At 47.0% G+C, this 19,186-nt stretch overlaps 2 protein-coding genes across 2 annotated transcripts in view; one reads left to right on the forward strand and one right to left on the reverse strand.

The window, feature by feature from the left end:
- PRR33 (proline rich 33) overlaps positions 1-13,617 on the forward strand; it is a 33,520-nt gene extending 19,903 nt beyond the window's left edge. Inside the window, exon 2 of the mRNA XM_056851956.1 lies at positions 12,069-13,617. Within this exon, the coding sequence (XP_056707934.1) occupies positions 12,078-13,604 (1,527 nt within the window). The 5' untranslated portion in view covers positions 12,069-12,077 and the 3' untranslated portion in view covers positions 13,605-13,617. The remainder of the gene's footprint in view (positions 1-12,068) is intronic.
- Positions 1-19,186, reverse strand: part of LSP1 (lymphocyte specific protein 1) — a 69,812-nt gene that overhangs the window by 665 nt on the left and 49,961 nt on the right. The window lies entirely within an intron of this gene.

Raw genomic sequence — 19,186 nt, forward strand, 5'->3', positions numbered from 1 at the left:
CCTCCCCCCCAGTATCCAGCCCTACTAAAGCAGACAGGAGTGGATGTCTACATGTGCATTCATGAATGTGGGGGTAGCCCTCAACTTTCTTTGTTGGGGTTGCCTAGGTGAGGAAAGGGGAGCAAAGAATAACACCAGGCACCCTGTGTCCGGTGGAGCTCCTTTTGCTTCCCGAAGAAGAAGGAGGGTTGGTTTTTATATGCCAACTTTCTCTACCACTTAAGAAAGAATCAAACTGGCTTACAATCACCTTCCCTTCCCCACAGCAGACACCCTGTGAAGTAGGTGGGGCCGAGAGAGTGTGACTAGCCCAAGGGTCACCCAGCTGGCTTTGTGTGTAGGAGTGGGGAAACAAATCCAATTCACCAGATTAGCCTGCGCCGCTCATGTGGAGGAGTGGGGAATCAAACCCTGTTCTCCAGATCAGAGTCCACCGCTCCAAACCACCGCTCTTAACCACTACAGCATGCTGGCTCTACTTGATAGTACAGTCAGTAGCAAACTCAGATTCGTTTGTTTAGTTCACCAGATTAGCATTCACCGGATTAGCATTAGTTCGCCAGATTAGCGTCTGCCACTCATGTGGAAGAGTGGAGAATCAAACCGGTTCTCCAGATCAGAGTCCAGCGTTCTTAACCACTACACCACGCTGGCCGAAGACAGGCAGGATCTCCTCAGAGCCTCACACGTTACCTTTTCTACAAAGTACAGATCCAGACTGTAAGGGAGCATATAGCAATGAAAGTCACCTACGTTATAGCTGAGAGCCCCTGTGGGGAGTCCCCTGCTCTTACTGGTTTCTATTCGTGCCTCTTCACACCCTCTGCTGAACAAGCAGCACGCAGGTGGAACCCCAGAGCAGCTATTTTCTGCCCACACAGCTGTTGGTGGCGCCTGGTCTTTGCCTGCAAAAAGTTCTCTCTGTTGGAGAGTTCCAGAGTCACTGCTGGGGTCCAGCCTCACGCCCCGATAGAGCAATGAGAAAAAAAGGCTAAAAGAGGAGACTGTAAAAATTGCCGTAACAGTCTCAGATTTGTTTCCTGACATCAGGTGCTTTTCTTTATACCACTCAGTAACAGAGAGCAGCACAGACAGTCCTTCACAGTGTAGCCCTACTAAGGAATGTGCATTCTCAAGAAGAGGAGTTGGTTTCTATATGCCAACTTTCTCTACTACTTAAGGCAGAATCAAACCGGCTTACAATCACCATCCCTTCCCCTCCCCACAACAGACATTTCCCCTCCCCAGAACAGACACCCTGTGAGGTAGGTGAGGCTGAGAGAACTGTGACTTGCCCAAGGTCACCCAGCTGGTTTCGTGTGCAGGAGCAGGGAAGCAAACCCAGTTCACCAGATTAGCCTCCGCCACTCGTGTGGAGGAGTGGGGAATCCAACCCGGCTCTCCAGATCAGACTCCACCGCTCCAAACTACCGCTCTTAACCACTACGCCACGCTGGCCCTCAAGGATGAACAGAAAGGGAACTGGGTGATCAAAAACAAAGTTATAAGCTTACTGTATGTTTCATTATATTACTAAGCTTACCACTTTACTGGGCTATGGGAGGACAAAGATTAGCCCCTGTGCAATTTTCTTTCTTTCTCAGCTGTCACAACAGTAAACACGCTGCATTATTCAAGCTAATGCAAAGTTTAACTATGGTTAGATTGTGAAAACAGAATTCAGCTCAGAATATTCTAATAGCCAGTGTGGTGTGTAGTGGTTAGGAGCGGTGGACGCTAATCTGGGGGACCAGATTTCATTCCCTGCTCCTCCACATGAAGCCTGCTGGGTGACCTTGGGCTAGTCACAGTTCTCTCAAAACTCAACCCCACCAACCTCACAAGGTGTCCGCTGGGGGGAGGGAAGGCAATTGTCAGCCTCTTTGAGACTCCTTAAGGGTAGAGAAAAGTGGGGTATAAAAACCAACTCTTCTTCAGATCTTGGTTTGCCTTGACGCTGAGTTCTTCATCTTTGCTCTTTCTGCCCCCCTCCCCACAGCCTCCTATGCCAAGGTTGGTGCTGGGCCAACAAGCCAATACTGTCTGGATTGGCACATCATATGAAACCCTAGTTTAGACTAACTGTGGTTAGTTATCCAGTTTCAGAATGGTGGTGTCAGATCCTGGCTTGACATAACCCTGACTAGCTATAGTTAGTGGAACGACCTGCATTTGGATGATCATGCCAATCATAATTAAACCAACCTGAGCCACTGGCAACCCTTTGGGAGAAATTGAGGGTGGGGGTCAGATGTGCCAGCACACAACATCACTTCCGGCAAAAACCGGAAGTGAGGTCATGACACCACTTCCTAGATAATCCTGGAGCGGCATCCTTGATGTCATGAGGTCACTTCCGGGGTTTTGCTAAAAGTAATATTGTGTCAAAATATTGTCGAAGGCTATCATGGTCAGAGTTCATTGGTTCTTGTAGGTTATCCGGGCTGTGTGACCGTGGTCTTGGTATTTTCTTTCCTGACGTTTCGCCAGCAGCTGTGGCAGGCATCTTCAGAGGAGTAACACTGAAGGACAGTGTCTCTCAGTGTCAAGTGTGTAGGAAGAGTAATATATAGTCAGAAAGGGGTTGGGTTTGAGCTGAAGGGTTTGAGTCCTGCAAAAAGTATCAAAGGTAATGTGCTAATCATTGTCCTGTAAGTATCAAGATAATGTGCTAATGGGGGTGTGGTATGTTAATATGGAACCATTGTATCCTGAAGTGATCTGTTAATGTGTGAAATCCAAATCTCACAATAGCCATGCAGATTAGCTTTGGATTTCACACATTAACAGATCACTTCAGGATACAATTGTTCCATATTAACATACCACACCCTCATTAGCACATTATCTTGATACTTGCAGGACAATGGTTAGCACATTACCTTTGATACTTTTTGCAGGACAATGATTCAGCTCAAACCCAACCCCTTTCTGACTATATATTATTTTTCCTACACACTTGACACTGAGAGACACTGTCCTTCAGTGTTAATCCTCTGAAGATGCCTGCCACAGCTGCTGGCGAAACGTCAGGAAAGAAAATACCAAGACCACGGTCACACAGCCCGGATAACCTACAAGAACCAGTAATATTGTGTGTCCACCACTACCACTTCCATTTTTCTCTTGCCAGCCATGGAAGCGCTGGTGGTGAACCTGGGCAAGGGGTGCGACTAGAGGTCTAAATCCTGTATTGTCCAGTTAGGCACTTCTTTTATACCCCCCTTTTCTTCATTTTAGCCAAGGGGGGGGGGAAAGCTTGGTCGTGTAGTGGCCCCCCTCGCAAGAGAAGAGAGACAGCTTTCCCGTAGCAGATCAGCTGCAGTACATAAGTATCAGATTTCCTCACATCTCAGGCTTCTCTCCAAGAGGAACAGCTGGTACTGCATTAAGGATTGCAAATTACTTTTCCATCTAGCAACCTATACCCTTCTCCTACACTGGAGCTCTGTTCTCCTGAAACTGGACCAAAGTTGACCAAAGATTTAAATATAGGCTGATATACATAGTAGAAGAGCAGTCAGCAAAGTGATTCGGCATCAGAGCTGAAAGGAAATGGTGGATAATCCATGTCTTTCCCCACAAGTTCCCACTTCCGCTAGGGACACTTGAAAGCTATGTGGGAAGCTTGAACAGTCACTCTGCCACGTAACCGTATTCAGGTATGGAAAGTGACTGCATTCTATAAATACCAGTAGGTCCTCAATACTTATTGCTCAGGTGTGCGTGGAGAATTCTGCGTGGAACCGATACCGATGAGGGACGAGGGTGGTGGACCACACCATCCAAGCGTGTCACAAGATCTGGGAGAGAGGTTAATGAGCACTTCTACTAACCCTGGCTCTGAACATGAAAAATGATATTAAGCAGAAGTTTGGAGCTGAAATACACCACTCTGTCACACAGATTTACACTTTGGCAAGGCTGGAAGAAGGAAGTAGAAACATGACCACAGCAAGGATTTTATACGCTGAAATCTGTCTAGATGCAAACAGAACTTTTGCTTGAGAGAGAATAACCAAAGTTTTAACTATTGACAAGGGTTGCCAGGTCCCTCTTCACCTCTGGTAGGAGGTTTTGGGGCGGAGCCTGAGGAGGGCAAGGTTTGGGGGAGGGGAGGGACTTCAATGCCATAGAGTCCAATTGCCAAAGCGGCCATCTTCTCCAGGTGAACTGATCTGTATTGGCTGGAGATCAGTTGTAATAGCAGGAGATCTCCAGCTAGTACCTAGACATCGGCAACCCTACTATTTCCCCTTATAGAAAAATGTTTCCCCAGAGAAGTGATCACTTTGCAAGGGTAGAGGGAGCAAAAGAGATGACTTGGAGAAATTTTTCCTGCATCATTGTATGTTTGTGGGTGTAATGAAAGCATTTATACATAGAAGACAAATCTGCTTTCACACTTTTCTAATGTTTTTACGGACAGCCATTCGTTTTTGCATACAGCTACACATTAACAGAAGCGTATCGGCTTCCAGTCCAACCCCTGCATGTCTTTTACTCCTTCTTGTGCTCCCATTGGCACAGGTTCTCTGCTTATGATGGCACAGAATGCTAGCAAACTAGGTATGAATCTGTCAGAGGTGATAGCAGGATCTGTGTAAAGTTCTGGTCACCACACCTAAAAAAGGATATTACAGAGCTTGAGAAGGTGCAGAAAAGAGCAACCAAAATGATTAGGGGACTAGAGCAACTGTCCTATGGGGAGCAGTTAAGATGCTTAGGGCTGTTTAGCTTGGAAAGAAGGTGGCTGAGGGGAGACATGATAGAGGTCAATAAAATTATGCATGGTTTGGAGAGAGTGGACAGGGAGAAGTTTTTCTCCCTCTCCCATAATACTAGAACACAGGGTCATCTGCTGAAGCTGGAGGGTGAGATATTCAAAACAGATAAAAGGAAGTATTTTTTCACACAACGCATAGTTAAATTGTGGAACTCCCTGCCCCAGGATGTGGTGATGGCTGCCAGCTTGGAGGGCTTTAAGAGGGGAGTGGACATATTCATGGAGGAGAGGGGTATTCATGGCTGTTAGTTAGAATGGATACTAGTGTGACAGCAAGGTAGACTTCCCCTGACTATGGAAGATCCACTGATTTAGCAATTTGTAATAATCTCTTTTCCTTTCTGTAAAATGTATTAGGGCAACCAGGGAATAGCTTGTTGCTGGGCAGAATCTCCCTGTGTGTCTGTGAGCTAGTAACTGGGCTAAGAGTCATGGAGGGTTACAGTAAACCATAACAAGAACTGGGTGAAACTATTACTCCACTGCCGCCTCGATGTCTGGAGTGTTATCAGCCTACCCTGAATGTTGATGGGTTGTCATATCTTGAATTTGGATAAATATCCCTTCCTCAGTATGATCGGGGCTCAGAGATTTTTACTCGATAGAGTGCTCTGGGTCGCAGCTGCCAGAATAAACTGTTTTCTTGAATATCGATCTGCAGGTCTCTCTCTCCCCCCACGAACCCCCGTTTTGCCGTATCATTTCTGGTGCCGTGCTCGTGAAGGGGGGAGAGATGGGGTGTTGCCCCCCTCTTACCCACCCGGCTCGGGGTGCTGGACCAGGGTGCCTTTGAGTCCTTTCTGCCGGCACGACCTTTTTTGGTCGAGAGAGTTACGCATGGACACCCTGGCCTCACTCACCCTGGTAGGGTGTCGTTGGAACCCAACAGGATCGCAAGAACCAGCCCAGCACCTCCGGAGGAAATCACAGAAGGCAGATGAGAATCAGGAAAGGGGTTTTAGTTCAGTTCTGGTGCCCTCTGCAATCAGAGGAAGGGAGGTCTGATCAACTTCCAGATTCTGCCCTAGTACAGCCATCAGGTTTGGTTGGAAACCGCAGAGATCTTAGGTCTGACAGGAAAAGGTTTGGAAATGGTGGGTGGCGTGTGAGAGTGAGTGAGTGATTTTGTGATTGATTGTGTTTGATTGAAGGGGTGGATTGATTGTGAGAGAGACTGTTGTGGAACACTTTTGCATACATTTGTACACATTTTGGGAGGAATGGGTGGAAAGAAAGCTCTGTAGTGTCACCTCAGTGGGTGCCACACAACTTTCCAAAACTCTATCAGAATGTGGCCCTTCGTATATTTTGTGAACTGGACTGTGTTGCATATAGGGTCGGCTGGTCCGAAGGTAGTGGGTTATAGTTTTTTCAACTGATTGTTCTCTGTTCTCAGTCACAGACTGAGGGCATAGCAATAACTGTCTTGTGTGATTTGCATTGTACAATAGTGGTGTAAAGCAATTGGTAAATGTCAGAAGTGTTGAGCTTGGTATTTACTGGGGAAGGGTTTCTCCGTTTGAATAAGGTCCCGTATATTGATGGGTGGAGTGACTCTGTTACAAGAAAGTTGCCAAAATCTGCTTTTCGGGCTCATGAGAATTAGTGCCGTGTCATGGTTTTATGACTCACTCCTCCAAAGCCGGCCGGAGGAGAAGCAAGTCCCACGCCGTGCCAGTGCTGTCTGTGCCTACAGAATAAACAAGCTGCATACCTATTCTCTCTAGTATCAGAGGAGCATGCCTATTATTTTGGGTGCGGTGGAACACAGGCAGGATGGTGCTGCTGCACTCGTCTTGTTAGTGGCTTCCTAGAGGCACCTGGTTGGCCACTGTGTGAACAGACTGCTGGACTTGATGGGCCTTGGTCTGATCCAGCAGGGCCTTTCTTATGTTCTTATGTTCACTCATAGGGCAAAAACGCATGGTCACTTTAGCCTCCTTTATTCCCTGTTTCAGCCAGTATTTAGCAAGAAAAAACACATGTGTTCAATCCTGGCTGAATCCTGGCTGAAACAGGGAATAAAGGAGGCTAAAGCGACCATGCGTTTTAGCCCATAGGCTCATCAGTGCAGATGGATGAGATTTCAAACATCCTGAGAAATTAGCTAACGAGAAGGAAAAGGTGAACTGAACTTCCGGCTTTCACTCTTCACCTATAAGACTGGGAAAGGCTCCTGCCTCAACCCACTGGAAGATGTGTGCTGTTTCTGAACTGAGAACACAAAAATCCTTCTGTTGGGGGAGGGAGAGAGATGGGCAAGCTCTCTTTTTAGTGTTACCAAAGCAAACATAAAGACATGATTTTCACTTTTAAAAAATGTACAGGTAAAAAAAAAAATCCAGTTCCTGCTCTACATGTTATTTGTGGCTGTGCTGTCCGTTGTGGGTCACCCGAAATCATGTCTCATCCTTGGATCAACTCGCGTATGCATTCAGTGGTCAAGTAACAGCTTGACTGTCCAACAAGATGGAAGCTGGTTTGTGTGGCAAACCATGCATGTGAAGGAGACTGCCGCATGGCGCATACAAATTGTGATAGGCCATCACAATCCTTGCAGCCACAGTCAAATTGCTGGAAAGCAAAAGAACAGCAGCGTACACAAGTGCGGTGCCACGCAAGCATTCTCCAGCCATGAGTTTTCAGACGACTCCTCATGTAGGGTTGCCAACCTCCAGCTACTAGCTGGATATGTCCTGCTACACTCTCCTACACATGAAGCCAGCTGGGTGACCTTGGGCAAGTCACTCTCTCTCAGCCTCACCCACCTCACAGGGTGCTCGTTGTGGAGAGGGGAAGGGAAGGTGATTGTAAGCCGGTTTGATTCTCCCTTAAGTGGCAGAGAAAATCGGCCTATAAAAACCAACTCTTCTTCTTCTTCTATTACAACTGATCTCCATCCGATAGAGATCAGTTCACCTGGAGGAAATGGCGGCTTTGGCAATTGGACTCTATGACATTGAAGTCCCTCCCCTCCCCAAAACCATGCCCCCCTAGGCTCCGCCCCAAAACCCTCCCGCCGGTGGTGAAGAGGGACCTGGCAACCCTATCCTCATGCCACCGAGCACACGAGGAGAAACCAGCCTTGGAAGTGAGATTTGGAATCGTAACCCTGCAGAAGGTATTCCAAGGTCTCTCTCGGTTAAGGCCAGAGGATTAATTAGCTTGTGCTGATGGACAAACTGCAACACAGGCAAATGCCGCTCAGGCCACTTGTGTGTGCTCAAGTGGAAACATCTGCTCTACATACGAAAGCTTCAGGATATTACGAAGCGAGTCAAGCTTGTCTTTCTGCTTTCCTGCTCCCAGGAGGACCTGCTATCAGATGAGCCACGGGGTTTTGACCAGCAGGCCATACCAGCTGAGACAAGCCTCCCAGTCACCAAGGAGAAGCCCTGTGGACTTGATAGCCCTAGTGAACTTTGACAAATGATATTCAACGCTGTCTGTTGCCTAAAGCTAAAATTCAATTCGTAAAGCGGATCCTTAGCTCTCCAGTTCCATAACTCACCTTTAGATAACTCAGGACGCAAAACAGGAGACTCCATTTCAAGAACAAAGATCAAACATGAGGCCTCGGCTACACAGGCCAGCATCTTTAAAGCACAGGTGTGCCCCTATTCATATGTAAAAAATGATGGTCCCAGACAGCAAGGAACAGCACTTGCAAAGTCAGAAGGCCACAACTGGACAAAATCATTTAGATCAGTAGGGTACACTGTATCTATCTGTCTTCTTATAGACAGCTTTAAAAAAAAAATTACACAAGCAGCAGTATAAAGAGCAATTGTAAAATTATATAAGGTATACAAATATGTGCCCTGACCTGGATGGCCCAGGCTAGCCTGATCTCGTCAGATCTCAGAAGCTAAGCAGGGTCAGCCCTGGTTAGTATTTGGATGGGAGACCACCAAGGAATACCAGGGTTGCTGTGCAGAGGAAGGCACTGGCAAACCACCTCTGTTAGTCTCTTGCCATGAACCCCCCCCCCCAAAGAAAGGGGTTGCCTTAAGTCGGCTGCTACTTGACGGCACTTTACACACACACATACAAATGTGTACCCTGGATAGTACTTGGAAGAGAGATCACCAAGGAAGTCCAGGGTTGCAGCTAGGGTTGCCAGCTCCATGTTGGGAAATACCTGGAGATTTTTGGGGTGGAGCCTGAAGAGGGCAGGGTTTGGGGAGGGACTTCAGTGTCATAGAGTCCAGTTGCCAAAGCAGCCATTTTCTCCAGGTGAACTGATTTCTATCGGCAGGAGATCAGTTGTAATGGCGGGAAATCTCCAGCCACCCCCTGGAGGTTGGCAACCCTAGTTGCAATGCAGTGTCTGGCAATGGCAAACCACCTCTGAACGTCTCTTGCCTTGAAGACCCTACGGCAGGGATGTCAAACTCAATTGTTATGAGGGCCGGATTTGACATAAACAACATTTGGTTGGGCCGGGCCATGCCTCGCCAGCCCAGATAAAGAGTGTGTGTGGGGGGGTGGCTGCTCAAGGGCCGGATAAGAGCTCTCAAGGGGCCGGAACTTGCCCACGGGCCTTATGTTTGACACCCCTGCCCTATGGGATCCCCATAATTCAGCAATAACTTGATGGCACTTTCCACCACCACCATGAAAATATGTCACAGGCATCCGGTTATCTTCCTGTTTTGATATAACCCCTCCTCAGATAATTGATGACTCCAGAGAGAAATTATGAGACTTCTCTATCATAGCTGTGGATACTTTTTTTTCCAGTTAAGTCAGCTGACTGAGCTACTTACATGGATTTAATAGGGGGTATTTAGATTAGCATACCACTTGGTATTTTGCTCAACACATAATCTTGTTCCTAATGTTAATCTTAACACTTGTCTTAGTTGTCCAGAACTCATGATACCTGTCCTCGGTCTGGTGCTCGTGCTTCACATCGAAACAGGATTACTACTAGATGCCTGTGACATATTTGCATACCTTGAATACAATTTTAAAATGGCTTTGGAATTTATACTACTGCCACGTATTTTAAAAGCGAGACCAAGAATGGGTATAAGTTGACTTGAACAACGAGGAAAGGCAGAGTATAAATGTTTCAACAAATAAAGAGTGCATTTGGTGCGGTTGTGGCTGCTTCCGTTTGTGGTCTTCTGAAAGAGTGCTGGTGGCAGGAGAGGGCACATTTTAGAGGCCGCAGAAGCACAAGGATGGAAATGCTGAATGGTAACCCATCCACTGCTTTCCTGTCCTCACAGCTCTTTCCCTGCAAGTGTTTCTCTGCCGTCCTGGGCAGACTTGAAAGGGTCTGCCCTAGTAAGACAAGATGCAGGAGTAAGAGTGGAAAGAGGGTGAAGGACTCAACAATAGCTAGGGTAGCCAGCTTCACTACCGGCGGGAGGTTTTTGGGGCAGAGCCTGAGGAGGGCGGGGTTTGGGGAGGGGAGGGACTTCAATGCCGTAGAGTCCAATTGCCAAAGCAGCCATGTTCTCCAAGTGAACTGATCTCGGTGGGCTGGAGATCAGTTGCAACAGCAGGAGATCTCCAGCTAGTACCTGGAGGTTGGCAACCCCAACAATAGCACACTCCCCAAATGTTACATGTGGGTTAGGCAAACCTGTATTTAAATGCACAGGTTTGCTATTATCTCCAAGCTTGGGCCAAAGATCATCGTTAAGGATAGAATTGTATATTGAGCAGAATGTCAGATGGTGTGTGAATATAAATAGCCACTGATCATCCATTAAGTCAATGTAAGGGTTTCAGCCAAATAATAGGGCAGAGGTGTCAAACATACAGCCCGTGAGCTGGATCCGGCCCCTTGAGAGCTCTTATCCGGGCTGCAAGCCCGTTGAGGCAGCTACCCGCCCCCCAGTCTTGATACAGCCTGGCAAGGCGATACGGGCTGGCCCGACCAATTGACATTTATGTCGTATCCAGTCCTTGTAACAAATGAGTTTGACACCCCTGTAATAGAGTTTTTATCCCAGCTGTCTAATATTTTTATTCTTCAGTGGAGTTAAAGGCCGGCTCATATTTGCATGTGTACATAACTTGATTTCTCAACACTTAGGTTTCCTCCCATGCGTGAACTAACTTAAATGGAAAGCATTATTTGAGGGATGCGAGGTGGTTTAGCAGTTCCGATGTGGTTTTCTTAAGCAGCTATTCATGTCAAATGTCTGTTCTTCATGTTAACTTTATCTCACAAGGTAAAAAGGGCGTTTAACTAGGGTGGCCAACTCTGGGTTGGGGAGATTTTGGGGGTGGATCCTGGAATGGGCAGGGTTTGGGGAGGGGCAGAACCTCAGCAAGATATAATGCCATAGAGTCCACCCTCCAATGCAGCCATTTTCTCCAGGTGAACTGATCTTAGAATCATAGAATCATAGAGTTGGAAGGGACCACCAGGTTCATCTAGTCCAACCCCTGCACAATGCAGGAAACTCCGAACCACATCCCCCCACACACAAACACCCATACTCCATGCCCAGAAGATGGCCAAGGTGCCCTCCCTCTCATGATCTGCCTAAGGTCATAGAATCAGCATTGCTGACAGATGGCCATCTCGCCTCTGCTTAAAAACCTCCAGGGAAGGAGAGCTCACCACCTCCCCAGGAAGCCTGTTCCACTGAGGAACCGCTCTAACTGTTAGAAAATTCTTCCTAATGTCTAGAAGGAAACTCTTTTGATTTAATTTCAACCCGTTGGTTCTGGTCCGATCTTCTGGGGCAACAGAAAACAACTCGGCACCCTCCTCTATATGACAGCCCTTCAAGTACTTGAAGATGGTTATCATATCCCCTCTCAGTCTTCTCCTCTTCAGGCTAAACATACCCAGCTCCTGCAACCTTTCCTCATAGGACTTGGTCTCCAGACCCCTCACCATCTTGGTTGCCCTTTTCTGGACCCGTTCCAGCTTGTCTACATCTTTCTTAAATTGCAGTGCCCAAAACTGAATACAATACTCTAGGTGAGGTCTAACCAGAGCAGAGCAAAACGATACCATCACTTCGCGTGATCTGGAGACTATACTTCTGTTGATACAGCCCAAGATCGCATTTGCCTTTTAAGCTACCGCATCACATTGCTGACTCATGTTCAGTGTTTGGTCTACTAAGACCCAAAGATCCTTTTCGCTCACACTGTCTTGGTTGTCTGGAGATCAATTGTAACAGCGGGAGATCTCCAGGTGCTACCTGGAGGTTTGCAGCCCTAATGCTTCTTGTGTGTAGACATCATACAAGAATCTACGCTGCCCAAATATTAAACTTTAAAAACGGAAATTTTTGTTCTCTTTCAGGGGGTTAAAATGCTGATTACTGTAACACCACCCTATGAGCCAGCCTCGCTTCATCCACAGATGCCACCCCCTCCTCTTCCGCCAAAGCCTGGAAAAGACAATCTTAAGCTTCAGAGACTCTTGAAAAAAGCAGCAAAGAAGAAAGCAACCTTATCAGCCCAGCAAACCACATCATTCCGATCCAGTCTGTCCCCTGTGAGTGAAGCCAGCCCCGACCTGGAGCGCAGTGAACGCTCCTCCCCTCTGAAGCCTACAGAAATGGCAACACATCTCACCATCAACCTCCCGCCCCGCTTTTCCATCAGACCTGTTATCCACCACGTTTCTTCCCCCTTTCCCAAAGGCAAGCCCTTCACGTTCACCGTTGCAGAGCAGAAAAGCCTTTCGGAGCATCTCAGGGTCACCTCCTCCCCTGCCCCATCACCACTCCAGAGACCGAGCACTGCTGAGCCCTCATGGCCACTCAGAGGGCAGCCACAGTCAGACGCAGACGCACAACGGTCCCCTTCAAGTGCTGTGCTTTTTTCTCCTGAGCCTCCTGTTCATCTAATACCTGTGGTGGAACCCCCCGCAGTGGTTGCTCACATTGCAGAGACCCATACTTCCATGTATAGTATGCAAGCAGCAAGCCCCTTGCTACAACAATCGCCTAAATATCCTAGTAGTGAAGACAGGCCACCACCTCTTCACCCGCAGGTACACCAAGAACATCCGCCACCAGGCCAGATACCAGGTGCATACTTCTCAAGCCAGGCAAGACCAATCACTCCTAAGTTTGAACCTGCTCCTGCCCCTGAACCTCCTACTAGAACGACAGTTGCAATACTGCATGTTCCCAGACAGCAGATTGTGGTCACATCCCCAGCTCCTCAAGTCAGTAGGCCTGTGATGCCAGGAAGTGATGGAGGCCCTGAACCACACAAGGAGGCTCAGAGACATGCAACTCCCAATGGATCTCAAAAGCACATCATGCCAGAGACAGCCATGCCTGCTCCATCAACAGCCATCACTCATGTTCTCTCACCAGAAGCTAGGCGTGAACAGAGCCTGCCACCACCAGTTACTTTCCAAGGTACATTACCAAAGCCTAAGCCAGCATTGCCCCCCAGAAATAAGCTTAGTGGCTGGTCTCGTCTCAAGAAGCATTTGATAATAGACTCAGAAGAGCCTCAATTTCCAGTCCCAGAACCCCAGCCAACCAAGTCTGAAGAGGAGGGAGCAGAGAGAACACAAGGCTCCCAAGTTGACACTGGTCAGGACAAGCGGATAACCAAGTCAAGAGCCATCAAGATGTGGGATGCCATTGTATACCAGATGATGACCAGCAAAGCAAAAAAGCAGCAGCGAGATGAAAGGGAAATCAGGAGAGACGGGACATTCCCGTTTCGGCGCCGCTTACCCCTTTTACTCCACAGGCCTCGCTTTGATGCGCGGAAGCTTAAAGAGCTGGCATCCAAGCCCATGACAAAGATTACTACTCTGTTTGAGGTACGCCGAATCCAGTGCAAAACACCCGAGGAATCGCCGTTGCGTTAACAGGACTGCATTTGGGTGGGGATCTGAAGGAAAGGGATGAACCCCTTCTCCTTCGTTCGGGAAGATCTGATAATTACAAGATTTACTGCGAGGGAATCGTTTAAGGAAAAAAAATAAAACCCTTCAAGGGACCTAGAAATGTATATGCGTGGTTTAAGTGAGAGACGCCTGAGGGGGAAAGATGTTCTCCTTGGGTCTTGTTTTAATGGTCTTCAGGTCTTAAGCTGGCCAGCCATTTCAAGCCTCTGGATGTTTAGTGTTTTTTCTCACTAAGGAGACACCCACTTAGGTGTACAGTACTGAGCCAAACTAGAAGAATATCCTGCCAGACCTACTTTCTTTTCTGTAGTGGACAGAATATTCTTGGCCTTTTTTTTTGCCATATCTTATATGGCAATTGCAAAAAGAACACCTCTGTACTGGTACCAATGGTTAAGAAATTATTACAGGAAAATGCTGACACTGACATAGCATAACAAAGTTGTAATGATGTGCTGCACACAACAAGTGAAAATATATACAAAAAGTGACTGTGAAACTAAGTATGCACAATATAGTTTCTAATGTCCATAAGGTATCAAGGTATCATAACATCCAGAGTTGGCTTCTTGAAACTGAAGAGTAAGATGGGATACGATCGTTTCGGAGTCTTCCTTAGTCCCACTTATATCATCAACAGTGTACACACTTGTTCAAATTCAGCTTATTAAGCTTTTCACAAGAAAGTTCCCCACGGGGATAACTTGTATCCTGTTTGGGAACATGGTAACTTGTTATTTGATGCTGTGAGAAAATTGCTGAACAACCGCTTGCAATAAAGGATGGACATCCTGATTTGAGATTACTGAACAATTGGAATATTGTAGCGGTTGCAGCCATTATCCCCGTGGGGAACTTTCTTGTGAAAAACTTAATAAGCTGAATTTGAACAAGTGTGTGATATAAGTGGGACTGAGGAAGACTCTGAAACGATCGTATCCCATCTTACTCTTCAGTTTCAAGAAGCCAACTTTGAATGTTATGATACCTTGATACCTTATAAAGGACATTAGAAACTATATTGTACATACTCAGTTTCACAGTCACTTTTTGTATATATCCTATATGGTGGCTGGCATTTCCCCCCTGTCTATATTGGGTACAGGCATTGTTTTGCAGAACTGTTGTATCATTAGGGTTGCCAGGTCCCTCTTTGCAACCGGCGGGAGGTTTTTGGCGTGGAGCCTGATGAGGGCAGGGTTTAAGGAGGGACTTTGATGCCATAGAGTCCAATTGCCAAAGCGGCCATTTTCTCCAGATGAGCTGATCTCTATCGGCTGGAGATCAGTGGTAATAGCAGGAGATCTCCAGCTAGTACCTGGAGGTTGGCAACTGTAAATATACTCCTTGTATTATACCCCTATAAAAAGGATAAGTAGTATTATTCTGAGGCAGCTACAGGATCTTAAGACGACGCTACCTTGAACTTTATTTAATGGATTACAATAATGAGTTTGAGTGATTGCCAAGATACAGATAACCATAATGAGGTCCTTGTCTTTTAGAAATGGAGTTAAAAAAACTCAACCAAATGGTTTAATACCACAGAAAAATCCTCCTTATTCATGTAAGAGAAACTGAGTCAAGGCAGCCAGGCTAGCAATTTATACAAAAGTTGGCTCTTTTATGCCACAAATGATGAGCCCAGGCACCTCATTAAATTATGGCTCCCATCTTATTTGCAACACTGCTGTCAGCCTGCTGTAAGAAGCACTGTTGATACCTCTGCCCTGCAAGAGCACAGGAGGCCTGGGATTTTCCCCATCTTCCTTTGAAGAATGTTAGCAATTACTTGACATGAGAAGCTTGCCTCCCCCTTTAGGGCTGTTGCTACAGTACTCATTTGGGGGGACATGCCTAGGGCCGCAGCTAGAAAACAGATGAAGGAATCCATGTCACTGTGGAACAGAGATGGCAGCATTAATCTGGCAGAGCTCCCTGGGAGCATGTCCCATAGCTCAAGCATATCTGACGTGACTAGAATAGACCAGGTACAGATCTACAGCCATATTTTTTTTTACTTACAGTACTTCTCTAAAAGGTATTTTCCTCTCAAGTGGATGGGTCAATTGCGTGAGAGATGTGGCACCTTTTCTCTTTAGAGTGTCAAGGAAAAATTAAATTCCATTTCCCCTTTTTCAAGTGTGAAGTGGTTGATGGATAGCCAGTGGCGGTTAGATCTAGGGAAAGGAAACTGTATTTTCAAAACAAAAGCGTGGGAAAATCAGAAGCAACCTTGAGCAGAGAGGAGGAAAGAGTTTTTCAAAGTCCAGGTGTACTACTGCTGAACCACACTCAAATACCAGGTTTAGGGTCCATTTGCAATCATTTTCCTCTACACACAAGCAAAATTCAGCTAGCTAACATAACAGTGTGTGCATGCAAAAATGGTAGACAGCCATTTCTACCCTTGACACAGTACTTTCCAGGCGCTGCTGTATTTTATCAGCTGGTTCGCCAAGTGTGAGTCCAGTCACGGATTGGGACTGTGTGCGAACAATTTATGGCGGTTGGAAAGATTACATGGGCACTTTCACACATGCCAAATAATCCATTTTTGATCCACTTTCAGTACACTTTAACAATGGCCATTTAAGCACGGGAGGTTTTGCCTTGGATGTGCTGCTTTCCAGATGCAAATTTTCCTCATCCAAATTCTCAACACTCAACAATAAGCCCCTGTGCAGAGTTTTGAGAATTTGGATGAGGAAAATGTGCATGTAGAGAGCGGCAAATTCAAGGCAAAATCTCCCCGTGCATAAATGGCCAGTGGTTTGCAAGTGGATTTTGCTAGTTCACACTGTAAAATCCAGCTTCAAAGTGGATTGAAAATGGATTATACAGCATGTGTGATAGTGCCCATAGTGATCTGGAGTTTCTTAACCTCTGTATGGCAGCAGGGTGCAATTAATAGTGAGTTCACACCATCCTTTAAGCACCTTAAAATATGGAGGGCAAAAAGGGTTCTCTTGTTCCAGCTGAAATAGCTCTGTGTGCTTCACAATCATAGCCTTGGAGCTCACCAATTACATCAGGGGTGGGGAACATCAGGCCTGGGGGCCATTTAAGGCCCACAAAATCATTTGGTCTGGCCCTTCATGGGTCCTGGCAGATCTCTAGCTCAGTAGGATCTAAGAGTGGTGATCCACATCCTCCCATGGACAGGAATAGCCTCTATTCAATGCAGATGTGTGTTTGTTTTGCCAAGAAAAGGAACCTTCCCCCCCCCCCTTGCAGAAGAGTTGTGAGCTATGGAGCTACTAGGACCGCCCAAGTCGGCTAATTTTTAAGTTGATGATTTTGTATGGCCTGCGAATGATGTTATAAATATCTAAATGGCCCTTGGCGGAAAAAAGGCTCCCCACCCCTGAGTTACATCAAGCAATTCGAGCAATGTGCTAGGAGCCAACATTGAAGAAAGGGGCTTGGCCTCTGCACCCTGATTGTTGGCACTCCAGAGCAATTGTTTGGTCACTGTGTGAAGCAGGATGCTGAACTAGACAGACCGCTGGCCTGATCCAGCAGGGTTCTTATGTTCTTAGATGCTTCGAGTAGTTTTTAAGATTACTTTTTTCTTGCAATTTTAGAACATTTTACAATAGTCATAAGGCTGCCAGCCTTCAGGTAGAGCCTGGAGGTCTCCCAGAATTATAACTTGTCTGGGGTTGCCTGGCTCCCTGGTAGGGTTGTCAGCGCTGGGTTGGGAAATACCTGGATGTTTTGGGGGTGGAACCTGAGGAGGGCAGGGTTTGGGGAAAGGAGGGACTTCAATGGAGTACAGTACCATAGATTCCACTTTTCCAAAGCAGCCATTTTCTCCAGGTGAACTGATCTCTGCAACCTGGAGATCAGTTGCAATAGTGGGAGATATCCAGCCACCATTTGGAAGTTGGCAACTCTACTCCCCAGTCCTCCCAATGGGACTTTTCCCCCCTTACCTGGGAGTTTAGGAGAAACAAGGCCCAACAAGAGAAACAACAACCATCCAGGACGTCACTAAGTGCCAAGAGATTTGGCACAACTCTGAGTGCCAACCCGGGCAACCTGCTGGATGGGTAGGGTTGCCAGGTCCCTGTTCGCCACCGGCAGGAGGTTTTGGGAGCAGGGTTTGGTAGGGTTGCCAACTGCCAGGTAGTAGCAGGAGATCTCCTGCTAATTCAACTGATCTCCAGCCAATAGAGATCAGTTCACCTGGAGAAAAATGGCCGCTTTGGCAACTGAACTCTATGACATTGAAGTCCCTCCCCAAACCCCGCCCTCTTCAGGCTCTGCCCCCAAAATCTCCCACCAGTTGAGAAGAGGGACCTGGCAACCCTAGGGTTTGGGGATGGGAGGAACTTCAATGCCATTGAGTCCAGTTGCCAAAGCGGCCATTTTCTCCAGGTGATCTGATCTCTATCGGCTGGAGATCAGTTATAATAGCAGGAGATCTCCAGCTAGTTCCTGGCGGTTGGCAACCCTATGGATGGGCAGGCCCCAAGGGAAGGTGCAGCATGGCAGCAGCCAGGGAAAGTGCTTGCCCCACACTCCTAGGCTGCATACCGTATGCCCCTTCAAGCCTTAGAGAGCCAAGGCAGATCGAGGCAGCTGGAAGAGAATGGGCTGGGTGCACCAATCCTTTTAGGCACAGAGAGGGATAATGACTCCCAGCTGGAACGAGGGTGCTGGGGAAGGGATCATCAAGGCTCATGGGCAGGCCTTGCATCGCATCGGGATAGCAATTGCAGGGAAGGGTGGAGTCAACTAAATGATGGATGTGGGATAGGACGGGTCCTATTGGATGATGAGGGAAAGGGGGTGGAGTATATAAATAGGGAAGTTTCCCAAATGGCCGGGGAGGAAGGCGGCTGGAAGGTTCGCTGTTACAGAACTGTCCAGCCAGGGAAAAAGAGTGTGTTTCAGCTCTGGCACCATTTCGAGACCTGGGAAGGTGACCCTGAAACAGCTGAAATCACAGCAGAGGACAAGAGTTTGGGACAGGTGCCAGACATACCTCACGCAACACCGATCTCCAGACTACAGAGATCAGTCCCCTTGAAGGAAATGGTGGCTTTGGAGGGTGGCTTCTACAACATTATAGCCACTGAGGGCCTCCCCCTCCACAAACTCCACCCCAAATCTTCAGGAACAACCTGGAGTCTGCAACCCCAGTTATCATACAACAAGGGAATTACCAAAAAAGAATTGTACAGATCTTCTTACTGCTTTGTGTAAATAGTGCTATGAAGTATGGCAGTGCTGCCCTGGAGAGAAGCAAATTTAACTACAGCCGCATCAATTTAGAATAGACATTACTGTCTTAAACAGGGCATTGTTTTCTGCTGTAATATAGCTTTGAGCAGCTACGTGGTTCACTCTCTCCAGGCATGCATTAACCTCAGATTTGAAAAAACAAGCTGACTTGGTGTGAGGTTTGTTTTTTTCCCCTTTTGATTCTATACAGTTGTACTTGTAGCTTTTATTTCGACACGGATGCTTTGAGAAGTGTGAAATGAATTGTAGCTTCCAAACTCTGTTGAAGAATGAGCAGCCGTTGTGTTATG

The sequence above is a fragment of the Euleptes europaea genome, chromosome 6 (genome assembly GCF_029931775.1).
Source record: "Euleptes europaea isolate rEulEur1 chromosome 6, rEulEur1.hap1, whole genome shotgun sequence".
Lineage (NCBI taxonomy): Eukaryota > Metazoa > Chordata > Lepidosauria > Squamata > Sphaerodactylidae > Euleptes > Euleptes europaea.